The following is a 17,276-nucleotide window of genomic DNA, read 5'->3' as shown; positions in this document are numbered from 1 at the left end:
CTTTAGGTGAATATAATATTGATCATTGAACCTTCTCTTCCTCCTAGATATAGATATATTGCTATTAAAAATCAAAAATAGCATCACAACGTAAAAGAACAGATAAATTGAATCACGACATCATGAACAGATGGTGTATCCTCCTTTAAGTTGCGGGAAAATCTTTGTAGAAAAATACCAGTATCAATACAAATTCAATAGAGGAGTCTTTTCTGTCCAAATTATCATTTTAAATGGAATACCATTGGAAATAGTTTGCAATGGAGCATAATCACAGTGATATCCTCTTCGATATCAGTGCCAAAGATGATGAAATATTCGTAAGGCCGCATAATGTAGATATTCATTATTATCATCGATGTTGTCATTTGAAACAAGATATACGTGTGTTCTCGTGAAACAAATAACTCATGCCATAATCCTTTTCATAATTCGTTGAATAGAATCCAATATCAAGCCGTATATTGAGCAATCTATGAATATTCGTTATATAAGACAATTTTCACATTTCGACAGTGTGAATTATATACTTATATATTGAAGAAAATAGAATTGAAACTTTCTATGTTGTTTACCACTTCCATTTGTAACTTGCAGTTTCGTCCAATAAGGACATTTTCAAACTTATACATTGAATATTATATATTATACATTAATGTATAATTTTGAAAATGTCCTTATAAGACGAAACTGCAGTAACGTTAGTTACAAATAAAAGTGGTAAAAATCATAGAAAGTTTCAATTTTCTTTTCTTCATTATGATCTCCTACCACGTAGTAAGGGCTACATCCATCAATTTAATTACAATATTGATCATTTATTCCAGTTTCGAAACCAGTGATGGCATTTCCAGTCAAGAAGTTGGTGAAATAGCAAATGCTAAAACAGAACATAAATTTGTGAAAGTACTTGGTTCTCTCTCCTACCTAGGACCTGATGACGTAGAATACGAAGTACGGTATACTGCAAAAGATCAAGCGTTTCACATAATGGTACCACATAATGGTACCGCCATTTGTTCCACGGATCATTACCATCATCACAATGATAATGATGGCAATCATGACCATCATGATCATCACGATCATCATGACCAACATGATCATCATCACCGTTATAAGCACCCTGACCATGATGATCCAAAAAAATTATTGGGTCTTTAAGGAAAACAGTTGTGCACAGTTTAGACATTTCAAGATCTTCTCCAAAACCAATAACTGATTTTTCAGGATTGCCCACACCCATTGCACCGCATCTATATCACGGAAACGAAAGAACCGCTAAAACATTGAACCAACATATTTTGTACGGATTGAACCCAAAAGCTGTAGGAGAAAATTTGACCTCTGGTTCCCCGAAACCAATGGCTCCCCAAACAATAAACGGAGATTATGTGAGGAATGTTTTCCCAACCACTCCACGACCATCTTGACCAAATTTGATTTTCCATATCTCCTCGAGAAATAAATAATAATCAGCAACTTATGATGCTTCATAAAGCTCAGATCAGGCCTTCTTTGAAGTATTGTTCTCATGTATGGAGCCCTGAAGTTGCTGCATTCCATCCATAAAATAGTCACCCGCCTGATTGGAGACGCGAACATTACGTATAACCTTGATAGCCTGGAACATCGAAGAAAGGTTGGAGATTTGTCTCTCTTCTATAGATACTTTTACGGAAGGTGTTCAATTGACTTGGCATATTTGATTCTACCATCAGAAATACGCGACGGACTGTGGCAGCTCATCGTTTTGAGGTTCATCCCAGTACACCTTGAACTTCGGAAAACTGCGTTTATGTGGAATAAACTTCCTAATAACGTTTTTCCAACGATTCAAATCCAATGTGAATCGCTACTTCGGCACAAGTGCACAGGACTTTCCTGTAGTACTTTTGTTTGTCCTTTTCAACAAATTGACGGAAGTACACCAAATCCTCTGCATCAAGAGTTTATTTCCAGTTCGACTCCAGAGACTCATATTCCTGTTGCATACTTCTTACCAAGATCGGTAAATTTGCCTCTCCCAGAAATTTACGAAAGCTGAGCTCATATACCATCAGTAACGACCCTGAAACCATTTCTATGATGAGATGAATTTGAAGAATTTAGAATAATATGTGCAAAAATAATCAATATTTGCATAAATGCTGTGATGAATATATGTAAAGTGAGCCATTTGGAAAAATACGAATCACGTGTTTTAAAGATCTTGAATGACGTTCTCATCAATGCTTGATGATTGTTTTCAATTACGCCTCAGTAGAAAGATGTTCAGTCGCTTTTTGAAATTGTACCAATAATACTTCACATTATTCATTTTGTCCAGTGTTCTTTTCAAATGGATTGGATTAACAGAAGAGAGTTACTTACCAGTCAAAAGCGATTTGATGAATTTAAGACAACACATTTTTCATTGATACTAAGTACCTGAGGTTCATTTTGAGAGTCATTAACATAAAAAGTCAATTTGCATAATAAATGGATACATGTTTTGTAATCCTTCATCTGGTTTGAGTTACTACAAGGGGATATATCCATTCCAAATAATAGGTTAAGAACAATTTTATCTTGTACTCAATTGTAGAAAATATAACTATCTTGAGTTGAAGCCACAAATCATGCAAAATAGGCTATTTTGAACATTTTGTTATTTTTTCAGTTTTTGGCTTGTGTTCTTTATCATCTGGTAAAGATTTGTTTGTGTGCCGGAGAATTTAAATCATCATAAAAATATTTTAGCAGAAAATCTTCATTAGTTTTTGTTTCCATAAGTTGATGATCATTTGATTACTTTATTTGAATACTTTATTTCATTTCTGTTGAATGTTATTGACCTTATCAGTGTATATTTAAGTACTTATCTTGTTATTGCATTTGTTACTTGAGAATAGTAGAAATTAGGCAAAAGTTATTTTCTTTATTCTATATTCAAATACACAAACATATGTTAGGAATGCCTCACTGGCTAACAACGATATTAAAACACTTATAACACCACCAACTTCATGACATTTATTAGTCTATTCAACAACAATGTCAGTTTCAGACTGCCCCACTTAAACATATTTCAACCCACAAAGGAATGTATCATCCTCTTATGTAAACCTATCAGGTGATATTCAGGGCTGTCCCATCCAGTACTCCCAACAAGATAATGTCCAGGGCTGTACAGAGCTCTGATCCTAACGCACTCCCTAACACATATTATTTTTATATTGAACACATTTGTTTTCATTTTTTTTTTCTATTGATTGGTAGGTCAGTAGCCGGTCGGTTCGACTTCACTCACTCAAATCGACCGCCGTGTTGGTCGGTGGTGTTAATTTGCTATCGTTCAACCCGTGTTAGGAATCACACGTTAAAAGGTAAGATCTCGTTAGTCCTTAGCTTGCACAAGATTCGAATTCTGAGGAAACAGATTTTAAAGTTTCCTCAATGATACATCACAAAGGCTCATCTATGTACCTCATTTAAAACAAATAAAATTGTCTACAGAAAAATTAGATGGATACACTGTTTTATGCTCTATTGTTTGATGAGAGGAGAATAACATTCTGATGAAAATCTGCTCCACCTATTTTCCCAGAAATATTTGATATTATGGTCATCCTAAGTCATATCGAAACACACCTTGATGCAGCACAAATAACTTCTGTCACAAACGAACAAGTGTGATCGCCCAAATGTATTCAGAACATGCAAATTAGTATACCAATTAAGGTAAGCTTGCAGACATTTTGTGAAGATGGAGAAAGTTATCTTTATCCCAAACTATCCCAGTTTAGACCCTAACTGAACCATCTTATAAATTCCACCGCTGATCATGGGTACTTAATTCTAATTTCTCAAGAAATTCAAGAAGTCGAAAAAAATACGAACCTGATCAACCAAAATGTGAATAGTGATTTTTTATGCACGCGAATGCTTCCGAGCGAACTGGAGCATGCATAAATTCACCAAGTGGGAAGAAAAGTACAACCAAAACACAATGTGCCAATATCAAAACTACCCTCTCTTCATTATTACTTAATATCCAATCAGTAAGAAACAAAACTTATGAACTCTAGATTTTTCTTGAATTATAGAATATTACAGATTTTGTTCTTCTCACTGAATACTGGCTAAGAGAGGATAAAGCATCTTATATTTCAAATTATGTCATTGTAGCCAAATATTGCAGAAGTAACTCGGTACATGATTCTAGCGAATGATGAAATACTCAATGATCTTATATTAGTAAACATTGATAAATATGACTTTCTTTTAGTAGAAAACGAATTTGAATTCTCTTTGGTGCATGAAAAAAAGCATCTATATGTATAATTTATATTTACTGATCGCCTGATTCCGATTTTAAAAACTTTTTAAATACACTTGAAATTCTTTTGTCAAACCTATCAATTAACTCAAAGATTGTACTTACAGGTGACGTTAAAATAAGTTACGACGATGAAGAGTGTATGGTAAAGCAGGATCTTCATAACTTACTGACCTCTCTAAACTTGACCATGCATGTTAATGAACATACAAAAATAACCATGTTTTCAGCGACTATCATTAACTATATCTGCTCAAATTTGGAAAAACAGAATATTAGCTGTAAGACTGTTCCCGCAGGCCTTTCAGACCATGAAGCTCTTATCTTCGAAATTTCACTCCAAACAGTCAATGAAAGAAGTAAATATAGATACGGACGAATATATAGCAAGGCGAACTACGAATCATTTAGAAACCTATGTAATATAACACCAGAGGCAAACGTTTTTAACTTTGATTCAGTTAACATGCTTCAAAACTACCTGAGAGATATATTCGAAATATATTTTCCATTGAAAAAGATCAATATTTTGAAGACAAACTATACATGGCTGAAAATAAAGCAAAAGATAACTGGACTATAATAAATAAATCACGTGGAAGGTAATATATTGCTAACTGATGCGAATATAGATTCTAACGTGTTTAACAACTTCTACTATACGCTAGCACAAAAAAATAAGACAGGTCATTAAACCTGTTATGTCTAAGTAACTATTGCCATTGAATATTCTTACAGGAAACTGTAATGCAAAAATCAATTCAAAAGATCTTCGTTGAATCAAACTGTGAATTGATGAACTTTTCAAAGCTTAATTAACATCATACTTCCGTATAATGTGGATTTTTTTATAGAACATATTCATTGTAATGAATGTATGAACCTCATTGGCTCTCTCGTAGGGCAAAATTGTTCACGTTTTCATAAAGAGTAGAAAAACAGGATGAATTTAGATATTTTTAAGGTCAATCATGATCATCACTCAGAAATTTCTAAGTGTTCTACATAGAAACAAGATAGTGTCTATACAGCGTGACTCACGGTCAGTGGTAGGTTAGACGTTTCTGAAAAACGCAACGCAGTATTCTTCAAAAAATTCCACACCTCATTTCCGTACATGTTCTATCGATCTAAAATATTTTCAGCATTGCGGCGTTGCCACTTCCATCAAAAAGTCCTAGCAACACGACGTGAAAGATGGTGAAAATTGCTTCATGAAGAAAAGAGAAAGTGAAAGTTTCTATGTGTTTTACCACTTTTATTTGTAATTAACGTTACTGCAGTTTCTTCCTATAATGACATTTTCAAACTTATACATTGAACTAAAAATGATTGATTACATTAGCTCCTATATAACACCACTGTAGGTAATAATAGTGGTACTTAGCTTGATTGAGTAACTGAATTTTGTTTACTTGTGACAATGTGGATATGCTAATTTGAAAACCGATGAGTAAACTATATCGATTTGATCATTCAACAGGTTCCACCCACAATTTTCATGCTTATGGAATATGCCAAAGAGTTAACAGTATTGTCCTTATTTGAAGTAACAGGTTATGGTAATGTTGAGGGCGCTTACAAACTTCTTTTGTTCACTGGTTTTAATTCAGAATACAATTAGCTCAATTTTCTGCGAGTTCTGTCAATGATTCGATCACACTGTCCGTGTCAAATGAATAATTTCGTTGGAACTTCCTTTCAATAATCGATATTTGCATTCATCTTGGGAGATGTTTTGAAACACCGTCGATAACTATATGTAAATTACTTATTAAAGTAACCAAACAGTTATAAGCTTGATAATTCCTAAAACCAAATTCCTAAAATATTGATGTTTCTAGAAGTGACTTTATTAAGAAAACACATGCTTCAGTTCAACAAATTTTGAAAACTCACGAAATGCATCCGTATAAATTTACCAAAGTTCAAGCCCTCAAAGCAGAAGACTTTGAACGTAGAATGCATTTTTACGAATTCCGTTTAATACATATACATGAAGATCGGGAACTATAGTCAAAAATAATTTGGAGCGACGAATCAAAATCTACGAGGGATGGCATTTTCAATAAAAGGAGTAATCATTTTTGGGCTGATCCCAATCCTTATGTGACGAAAGAAATAGGTTTTCAAGAGAAATTTCACCTGAATGCATTCTCTATTCAGAAGAGAAATAAATGTGGTTTTCTATTTAAAAAGACTAACTGAATGCAGTGAGATATCTCCAAATATTGAGGACTACTGTTAACGATTTCCTCGAAAATTTGCCTTAGAGGAAACAGGAATTCGTGGTTTCAACTGGACGGAAGTTTCCAGGAAACTTCACGAAATGTTCGATGATCGATGGTTTAGTCTCATAGGGCCGTGGGATTGGCCATCGAGATCTCCCTATCTCACGCCACTTGACATTTTCATGGGGTATTTTGGAAGGAAGGGTGTACAGTACTTCAGTGCCTTCCAAAGAAGAACTGCGACGGCGAATAGTGCGATGTATTGAAGATTTGGAACCACAAGTCGCGTATAAAAGAACATTCTGAAATGTAATGTAATGGACGACATATCCAGCATTTATTGTGAAAATGTGATATTTTGTTCACAATTTCGTTATTTTTAATCATCCTAATTCTGTATTTTCTGCCTTTCCAATGTTATAACCCAGAAAATCTTACTTCCTACCTAGAAATGCCTCATTTTTAGAACAGTTGTTTCCTGGAAACTTTGAGCCATAGTTAAGGAAATTATTTTGAAACCTTACAAACTTCCTCTCATTTATTGGTGTTAATTCAGGATATATTTGGTTGAATTTTATGCAAATTTTGACAATGATTTGATCACTTTGTTCATATGTAATCAATAATTTCACAAGAACTTTATTTGAATAATCAATATTTTCACTTACAATTGAATATTTCGAGTTTGTCCAAACTATCATCAAAATATTACTTTTCATGAATTGAGAGTACTGATGTACTTAAGTTCAATCAGGGCTATGTTATGGATCATATTATACAAAAATTATTTTTCATTTCGAAAACCGATAGAACAGGTAAGGAAATGTAAGATATGAAATTTTCAGAGAATTCCTGCGTTGCGTTTTTCAAATACATCTAACCTAGGACCGACCGTGAGTCACACTGTATAATAAACTTTGTTTAATCTACCGTATTTTTGTTTGAGATACAATCCTAGATACAAACAATTTGAGAGATATGAGTTGATGATGTAGTACCAAAAAACTATCGATGACTGGTATTGTTGAAAACGTTGAAAATGTTGAAAAGGGGAAGTATGAAGTGACATTTTGAAACCAGTGATGACTTCTTCAAAGATGATGTTGTGGATTGTCATGGGATTTTAATAAAGGTGAAAATTCTGAAGACTGTCAGCGAGATGAATATATGAATATATATGAGAAATTGACATTTCTTCGTTTACAGTCATAAAATATGTGAATCATGAATAATTCAACCAACCTTTCAGACGATTCTTCCTGCACGAGAATACCCGTCATCCCATAAAATCAAGAGTTATTTGTTATTTGTGAAAAAAGATTGATCATTTCTACTAGTTTTCAATACTTCTGAAATAATCCAAAATTTATTTTGGTAGCAGTTATGATCATTATTTTGCCTAGTGGGTTACTGTATTATGAAAACGCATCAATTTCAGCCAATACATATTTGAGATGATTGTATGATCAAAACATAAAATGATGGTTGCTAGTTTAGGCAATAAGATTATTTTCAAAAAAAATATGCAAATTACTTTTAATACTTGATGATTTTATATCAAGTGTCATACATCAAAGTGATATCAAATATTGAATATTACATTTTTGTTAATGCTCGAAAAATTTTCGTGACACAGGTGTGGGGACGATCTGAAAGTATATATAAGTAACGTCATATGGTTTCATCGTCGTTGTCAGTTACAAAACGAGATGTTAATGAAAACAGTAAGTTGACTAGATTTAAAATCTATTCAGTCCAAAACCTGATTCTACGAAATCTTTTCTGAAAGTTCAGTAGTTTGTGTTGTGCAACAAATAGTGTCTTGTATATTCCAAAAGTATCGATTATTCGTAGTGGGCCAGTAGGCCAATTGCTGTGAGTGAACAGTGAAAAATTGGTTTTTAATTTATCACTCTCAATTATAATGTAATGATAGAGATATTGGCATGCTGCATTTTGCTACTTATTCACTTGACTTCACGTTTGTTCTTATTTGAACTTCATATTTTGATGTTACAATAACATTTCCAAAACGAATACTACCGCATTGGCTCATTCAGTTATTAGTATAGTTCGATCAATATAATGAATTATCACTGAATGAGCAACGGTGAGATTCAAAAATCAGACATATTCAATAGTCATTTTGTAATCTTCTGTAGTAAATTCAAGAAGTCCTGAAACTGGCTGCATCAGAAATTATTCAGTCAATTAGTACTCTGCAAGTTTCAAAATGAATTTTATTTATTGAAACTATTGAGCTACACTTATCAAAGTAAGCAGAAACTGCTAAAAATTGTGCTGTCCATAATCAACTTCTTGTTGAAAATGCAAATATCATTATTTATAAAAATCACCTCCTATTGCTGGTGTTGATGTTACAATAAACCCCCTGAATTGTTTGGTATGGGATTGTTTGAAAGGTAGGTTGAGAAACGTTCAACAAGAATTGATTTTATATTTTGGATGCATTCGACAGGTCTATTGTACATCGATGTTACATTCTCTAATTATTTTTTCTTCTCAATCTACTAGCATTTTGAGTATTAGAATTATGACTCGTCCAATCTATCATATTATAGGACAATGAATTCAATAAGTTTAAATGTGTAATATGTAGTCTCCCTTTCTATTTGCTTCCATACGACGCATTTAACGAGCATTAATCCGCATTGTTTCTCGAAATATATTCGTTCTTCTATGGCGTCTGATTCTTCTGTATATCTTCGTGTGCTACAAGAGAATAGTATTCAATACAGAAAGCACAAACAATAGAAATGATTATGAGTAAAAATGAATGGAACTGAAGTGATTTGAGGAAAATCATAGTTTGTGTTTGTTGTGGTTTATGAAATGAATTATTAATTTGAATGTCGAGAAATTCAAACCATGTAAAATTGTTTTTATACTCATTGGGGCAGCAACGCCTCTGAGTATGAGAGCATGATACAGGTTTCTTGAATCCTATCTGACCAACCGAACTTTTCGTGTGAGAGTGGACTAAACCACATCTGCTCATTAAGCTTGTCGCCAACTTGTTATTCGGAAATATTGTAAAAATTTCTCCTCGTCTTCTTTCAGATCGTTGAAAAGATGATGCAATTCTCCCAGATTTGCCCTCTTTTGATTAATGGGACAGACCCATAGACGCATTCAATAATGCGGCCACTATAATGACGACTGCTAGTGATAGACATGTTCTTATCACCGCTCGATGTCAAGTGAAATTCCTTTGAAATGGAACAAACAGATCCTTCAGTATTTCGGTTGTAGCTGGACAAGTGGGCGATGCCACTACCCGTCGCCATTAGGCGACGGACAGTGCCATGCTGTGATGTACCGGAAAAGCCTGTCGCCCACTTGTTCGGCCCAGCACAGCACGACCCGTCCCGTTAAAATACGGATAGGATTAGAACAATGAAAATGAATGGATAACCGCCCACTAGCCCGCAACGGCACAGTCAAGAGCATCCGTCGCCAGAAAGGATTCCAGCTTCCTGATCCTGTCCGGCATATAACGGTTCGTGCTGTGACGGACAGGCCAAGTGAGCGCGTCGCCAGCCAGCGCTTGGCAGCATCAACTTGTCCAAACGTGTTCGAGAAGTTTCTGTCTCTCTGTTTTGCTATTCCATCAGGTGACAGCATAGTGTCAGACGATACCTATGAAAATGGACGAGGAAAAATTGAGTTGCTTGTTAAGGCAGGCTCTATAATATCCAGAAGTTCTAAAAATTTGACTGGAGTCATTCGGAAATACTGGCAAAATTTATCCTCGTCTAATTTCAGGTCGTTGAAAATATGATGAAAGTGTCCCAGATTTGCCCTCTTTTGATTGATGGAATGGACCACATTCTTCTTTTTTGTGGTTATTTTCTTCTACATTTAATAATGCGGCCACTATAATGACGACTTTTTCGTTAGAACTGCTAGTGATAGACATTTTCTGTCACCGCTCGATGACAACTGAAATTCCCTTGAAATCGAACAAACACCACTTTAGTATGCTGGTTGTACCTGGACAAGTGGGCGATGCTACTACCCGTCGTCATCAGGCGACGGACAGCGCCTTGCTGCTGTGCTGTGCTGTGCTGGACAAGTAGTTTTCACAGCGCTGTGCATATGCCCTGGTTGCATATTTCAAAAGATCCTGCTGATTTCGAAAAAATCAATGATCATCTATTCTGATGAAAAAGAGAGTCGTTGACAAAGTAACGAAGTGTTTTTATTAGTTTGGAAAGCGATCTATCATTCTGGTGTTAGAATATTGGAACAAACAGGAAATTTGTATTACTTTTGCATGGTCTAATGAAAATTATTTACTTCACGAATCATTATGTAGTTGAAATAGGCTCTTAAAAACAATTATATTCAGCAAGCTTAGATGAGTCAACATTTTCCCATGAATGACCCAATATCAAATGTATCCCATTTGATAATGAAATGGGATAAAGCTTTCTTTTTTGTTGCATCAAAAATTTTACAAAAAATATATAATGAGTTCAAACGGTCATTTTAGACATTTAAACAGCATCCAAAAATACGCATTTTTCAAAAGCCTTATTCTTTCCGAAAACTCAAATAATTTTCATTGTAACGTTTCACGAGAATGGTGCGGAATTGTCATGAAAGTCTCTCTAAAAATACATTGAAAATATATCACGATGAGCGGTTCATTTCCATCGGAAAATTCGCCCTGAAAATTTATCAGAAATATAAGCGTATATAAAGAATCACTTAGTATTCCAAAATACATCTTGTAAACAGAAATAACCATGATGGAAAGGCAGTAAGCCGTTTATGATAGCCGGTTGATCGTAAGGATAATCTACTCTTGAGGAGGAAATAAATTGCTAAAAATTCAAACTCCGTTCATAAAAGGTCCCCGACGATGATAAACTTGCAAATATATTCTTAGACACATTAAGCACATCAACAGCTTCGAATCTGATAAAAATAAAATGAATGAATGGCACCAGAATTCAATGTGATTCTTCTACGAGCCGCCACTGAATTTCCGCTTACCCCAATGAGTTTTATTAATTTTAGGATATTTCATGACAATGTTAGCAAAGATCGTAAATACATTATTGAAATGATGAAAAAGTGTTTCTTCTTTCAACACAGAGTCAATAACAATACTGAATGACAACTCGGTATTCCTTCTGTTTTTTAATGATACTCACTTCATCCTGAGCTGATATTTCATATCGTGGAAGTTATTTCAAAAAGTAAGGAAACATTTATCACAACTGAAAGGAAGTACATATATAGAGTTATAAAAATATCCATCAAAACAATGTTGTCAATATTGAACGAAAGTCATTTCTTCTGAAAAAAAAATACAGTTTTAATCGACCTTTTTTGGGTAATTTTCACAATTTGAAAATATGAAAACTTCATACAGGACTTTTGAAAATGGAACGATTCATAGAAAAAACTGTAGGAGCTGGGTTTTACCCTCCGAAACGTCAAAATGAGTATCTGGATTTTTTTTTGTGAAACAAACTATTGAATGCGATGAATACACTGAATAGAATGAAAAATAATTTGCATTTACGCAGTCACTAATAAGGGTGACCTGAATCGTTTGCTTCTAAGCTCATATGAAGTTCTGTATCACAATTTTTGTCATTTCTAGATCAGAAAAGGTGAAAATACCCAAAAAAGGTCGATGAAAATACGAAAAATGTTTGAGATGGAAATGAGTAAAACAAAAATTTCGAAATATCACGTGTTTCACATTCCTTATGAGTTCATGAAGGACGTCAACTGATATTTAATAAACAACTACAGACATTTGATGATGATGAAAATATTATTCATCTGTTATATGATCCATATCTCACATTTCTCCATGCGCCACATTTTGCCTATTCCTTTCAAATAAAAATTCTGAAATATTCTCGCATATATAGTTTGAAATAGTATACATTAGGCGAAGAAATATCTACTTATTTTCAAATTCGATATGAAAATTTTCTCATGTCTATTTTCTTCTTATAACCGGTTGTATGCCCTTGGTCTCGTTCAGCAATCAGATTTCAAATTCAAGAGCCCTGAATTTATGTTAACTATATCCTATTTGTTATTGAATGTAACAACTTCCATGATAGTTGAACAATAGTCTTAGTGTGGAGTAATCCCTTCAATGTTATTTAATTTTTTCTATCATCCACAGAAATATTTCCAAAATTTTACATGATGATTCTAAAATGATTCACTTCTAAAAACCAATTTTTTTCAGGTATTATTTGCTTGTGCCCTTGTTTGCGTAGTATATTCAAGGCCTCAGTCTAGAAATGATCCTAGACAGTCGGGTATCCTGAAATACGATTATGACAACAATGGTTTTGGCAGATATTCATTCAAGTGAGTACACAGAAGTTATGATGATCTAGTTTGATTTCACAGGGTATATTCTTAGGGAAAAATATGTTTTGAAAAAAAAGGATTTTGTGTTCAACTTCTCCATCCGTGGAAGTTTCCCACTTGTTTTTGTATAAAGATGGAGAAGTTAACCCTTTGAGTGGCAAATTGGTAATTCTCAATTTCTTCATAATTTATTGGTTGTAACCCTTTCAAATGAGTATGTGAGGAACATCAAATAAAATTTAATTTTTTTCATTCATCCCCACCCCTAAAAAATGGTGATATAGCATGGATACCACTATCACTCTTGGCATACTACCTTTCCGCAATAAATGTTGAATTTGTGAATAAATAAGGTTTTATTTTCACAAAAAGCTCAGATTCAAATCGTATATATCAATTTTAGGAAGAATGGTAACGAATAAAGCAGTTTTCCCCTTCTGTTCCCCCCAGACACAATGGTAGCTTGCAAACGGTACACATCCAACAGGTACGTTTTTGTTTGACTTCGGAGCTGCAATGGGCACATCGGCGTTTCGTTGTTCTCACTGGCATATGTGCAGCTTTATCAGTTCGTAGCTCCATTGGAATGAAAGGTTTATGGCAACATCTTGGTATCGGATGGAATTTCCTTCCGCGCGGATTGGCCATTTCTGCTCCAATCAGGCCTGCAACCACTCTTAGCCTGAAATCCTTCATCTTCATCTTTGGTCCTTCCATCGAATTCCTTTGAATGAATAATATAGAGGCATTACTTATGCTGACATCGACGAAATGCCAAAATAGCCGTAACCACCATCTACGACTTTTTCTATCAATGGCATAATAAGATTTGAACATATCACTGAGATCTACAGCACCCATGTATTTGTTGTAATCCTTGACAATTTGTGGGCATGCAACTTCGATTTGTTCTCCTGTTCGCGTCTCTCTTGTGACTGTTAATGAAACAGTACCATCGTGACAGTTTGAAATCAATTGAACAGGTTTTTTGTCTTGCCATTGCACAAAACAAAGACCTTCGTGCTTGTATGATGAAAGAGCTACGCTAGATCCTCTTTCGGAATTATTCAGAATTTTTCTTGGTAAACCTTTGCGATTTGATCTTATGGTACCACAAGCTTATATTCCATCGTTCAAAAGATTTACCATCAATGGAATACTAGAAAAAAAATTATCAAAATAGATGAAGTAATTATTTCCAACTAAATCTCTAGTCAAGTCGGTTACAACTCGTTCACCTAAATTTAGTTCTGGATTACTACCAATTTTTCCTCTGTACACTTGGAAGTGACCTACATAACCATATTTGTCAGCTCGGACCCAAATTTTAAATCCTCCTTTGATAGGTTTCAATGGAACATATTGTTTCAATACAGAATGGCCTTTGAATTTGACCATACTTTCATCTATACTTTGATGACGTGTAGGTCTGTATGTTGATTTGAATGTTTCGGAAAGCACAGGTCTGATCTTATACAATTTATCGTAGTTATCATCACCCCGTCTTGGCATCATATGGTTGTCATTTGCATGAATATGGGAAAGCAGCCAGCTGAAACTCTTCAATGGAAGAAATGAACTTATATATTCATCTCTCAATTGAATGTTACTACTCCAATAATCTTTATATGAAGGTTTCTTCGTGATACCCATCATTATATTAGCGGCTATGAATTTTTTCATTTCTGTGATATTCGTTGGCTGGAATGGTTTTTCAGCTTGGGTTGAAAATAAGTTTGTCTGAAACACTGAATGTTCGAATAAAGTATCTGGAAAAACACTGAGAAAATGGTCACATGGTGTCACTACATTATCATCCAATATTGGCCCAGTAGTTTTCGTGAAATCTTTCAACTTAGATTGTTTTTTCTTTTCCTCCCAAATCCCATCCAACCATTTTTTTATCTCTGATAATGGTTCGTTTGAGTCTGACTCTGAAGATCCATCATCTTCGAGTTGTTCAAACTCATGTTCCTCCTTAGAACCATCATTCGACCTATTCATGTTACCAATATTCAAAAGGGAACAATCGCTATTTTCCGTTACATGGACATTCATTTCATTAGCTTGAAATGAACAAGTTGGAATATCACAGATGCTAGATCGATCATTGGTCTCAAGTAATGGAGATTTGCTCATTCTTTGTACGTCTTTCAGATCGATTCCAGTTTCACTCTGAAAACATTTCACCGGAGCCAACTCTGTGTAAGTCAGGTCTTCACTACTATCTGAATCTAAATCTGATAGCTCAGACTCTGAACCCGAAGGTAATTCAAATCCTTCCATAATTTCATCATATGAAAAATCTTGGATATCATTGATAGATAAAACAGTATTTCTTCTAATTTTCTTAATTTTCATTGCTAACTATGATTCACTCTGAAAACGAAAAAAAAAATTATCATTCAGAAAGAACCAACTTTTCCGTGATGACCATATCGAAAGCAATCATATGGTATAGGTATAGGCAAATTAGGTGCAGTGGTAACTTTAGGTACCACTTTCTAGATGGTCACAAAAAATAGACTGAATTGTGGATTACGATTCACTCATATCATAGTAAGTAGACTATGATAACAGAAATTATATTCTCGAATTTCACTGACCTGCAGAAACAAATCCTAACACAAAACTTATAAATATGAATTTATGCACGAAAATACCGTCTAACCTCACTTCCCTTCTTTCAAGTTGTACGAAAGAAATGTTTACAGTCCGAATTATTCCGAACAAAAAATATTTCGATACGAATACATGCTTGAGATCACAATTGAACTGGTTGCAAAACAATACCACTACCACGGAAAAAGTAAATAAATTCGAAAAAGGAGGTACCTAATAGATACCATGACAACTCAAAGGGTTAAAGCTGAAAGCAATTTTTTCCAAAAATGTAATAATCTAATTCAAGCAACATAGCTCTGATCTAAACCAAATCAATTTGTATGAAAGTTTACTTGCATTTTATAAGATAATAGCACGAAACTAAAATATTCAAACCTGAGTTGACAAACCTGACACATATCTTGATTTTTCCTTCTTCACGTTTGCTGACAGAAAATGATTTGTATTTTACATAATATTATAATAATTTCGAAATGTTTTTCAGCATTGACTTACATTAAAATAAACTTGAATTTCAATGTTGTGCTAGATTTGATTTATGGAGCTATTTTTCATATGCAGCAACAAAGAATGATTTTGTAATCAATGTATCGCTTAGTCTTTGGAAAATGATTTATGTATATTGAATGGGTTCAATTTTTCGTACATATCTGATCTGTGACAACTGGTAAACGAGACACCTAATAAGTGATGAGTACAATACATATGAATGAACCCAAAAAATATAATAATGTGCAGTTACGATTTGGTTTTCTTTCACTAAGTTGGTTACTCCCTACAGTTTTTCAAATCACAATATCGAGTGGTTCAACTCAAGTTGAACCATTCGAATAATAGCAGATGGCAACAATGGCAAATATCAAAATTTCCGTGAAACATGAAATGTTTATACACATGTCGTTGAAAATCTGTCTTGTAGTTCTTAAGATCAAGATCTAGACCTAGACCAACACAAATACCGCCTTTGAAGACTGTTACCCAATATATTCCGAAATAGCAATTTTCTTTTTTCCAGCGTTGATACAAGCGACGGTTTCCATCACGATCAAACAGGTGAAGAACGAGATGTAGGAACTGAAAATGAGCATCCTTCAGTGTATGGTCATTATTCTTACGTTGGAGCAGATGGAGGTAACTACTATGTTGAATATCTGGCCGACAAAAATGGATTTCAACCTGCTGGAAAACATTTACCAAAATCCGCTGGAGTTTCCAGAGTAGGCCAACTTGGAATACCTTCTGCAGCAATAAAATCGTTAGCTGGAAATGGCTTGGGATAAAATAGTTGAACTGTGCGAGTTGACTTGAAATTTTTTATTAAAAAATTGCTGGTTTCATGGTATCATAGTTGATTATTTCCCAACTTTTGAACAGTTTTCAATGTTCTCCACGAAAACTTCATATAAATTATGATTTACTTTTGGATGTTTGAAAATTGAAAATAATTATTCGTGTAGATAATACATATTTTTTTTTCAAGATATTATCGTTAATGTATAATTTCTGCTGAATTATCAGATTTCAATCCTATCTATACTTGAAAAAAATATTGATTGACAACCTGAATCGATTTGATGCCAATAATTTTTCCTGTACTAAAGCAAATTCAAATCCAAGATAGAGTGGATGTAAACATTGACATGCCCTACGCACGTGATATTGAAAATCCCAAGAATTGGCCAGGGTCGTATTCAGAACCAACATCTTGTTGATTGCAAATGCTATAT

At 34.2% G+C, this 17,276-nt stretch overlaps 1 protein-coding gene and 1 pseudogene across 2 annotated transcripts; both read left to right on the top strand.

Moving 5' to 3' along the window:
• Positions 1–759: 759 nt before the first annotated feature.
• Positions 760–2,320, top strand: LOC141481881 (uncharacterized; annotated as a pseudogene). Its single transcript, XR_012465225.1, has one exon. The product of XR_012465225.1 is annotated as an uncharacterized protein (transcript).
• Positions 2,321–8,165: 5,845 nt separating this feature from the next.
• Positions 8,166–16,891, top strand: LOC111507200 (endocuticle structural protein SgAbd-6-like). The gene is made up of 3 exons (XM_023162487.2): positions 8,166–8,276; positions 12,797–12,921; positions 16,565–16,891. Exons 1-3 carry the CDS (start codon positions 8,262–8,264, stop codon positions 16,827–16,829), a joined length of 405 nt encoding a protein of 134 aa, XP_023018255.2. The 5' UTR covers positions 8,166–8,261; the 3' UTR covers positions 16,830–16,891.
• Positions 16,892–17,276: the final 385 nt, after the last annotated feature.

Source organism: Leptinotarsa decemlineata, unplaced genomic scaffold, assembly GCF_025532065.1.
Source record: "Leptinotarsa decemlineata unplaced genomic scaffold, Ldec_3_MD MMD2_tig00000505_RagTag_RagTag, whole genome shotgun sequence".
Lineage (NCBI taxonomy): Eukaryota > Metazoa > Arthropoda > Insecta > Coleoptera > Chrysomelidae > Leptinotarsa > Leptinotarsa decemlineata.
This window is presented reverse-complemented; position numbering and strand designations above follow the sequence as displayed.

Excerpts from the sequence above, each read along its gene's own strand:
- LOC111507200 (XM_023162487.2), top strand. Across the intron at positions 12,922-16,564 it reads TTTGGCAGATATTCATTCAA|CGTTGATACAAGCGACGGTT; the intron begins GTGAGTACACAG and ends TCTTTTTTCCAG.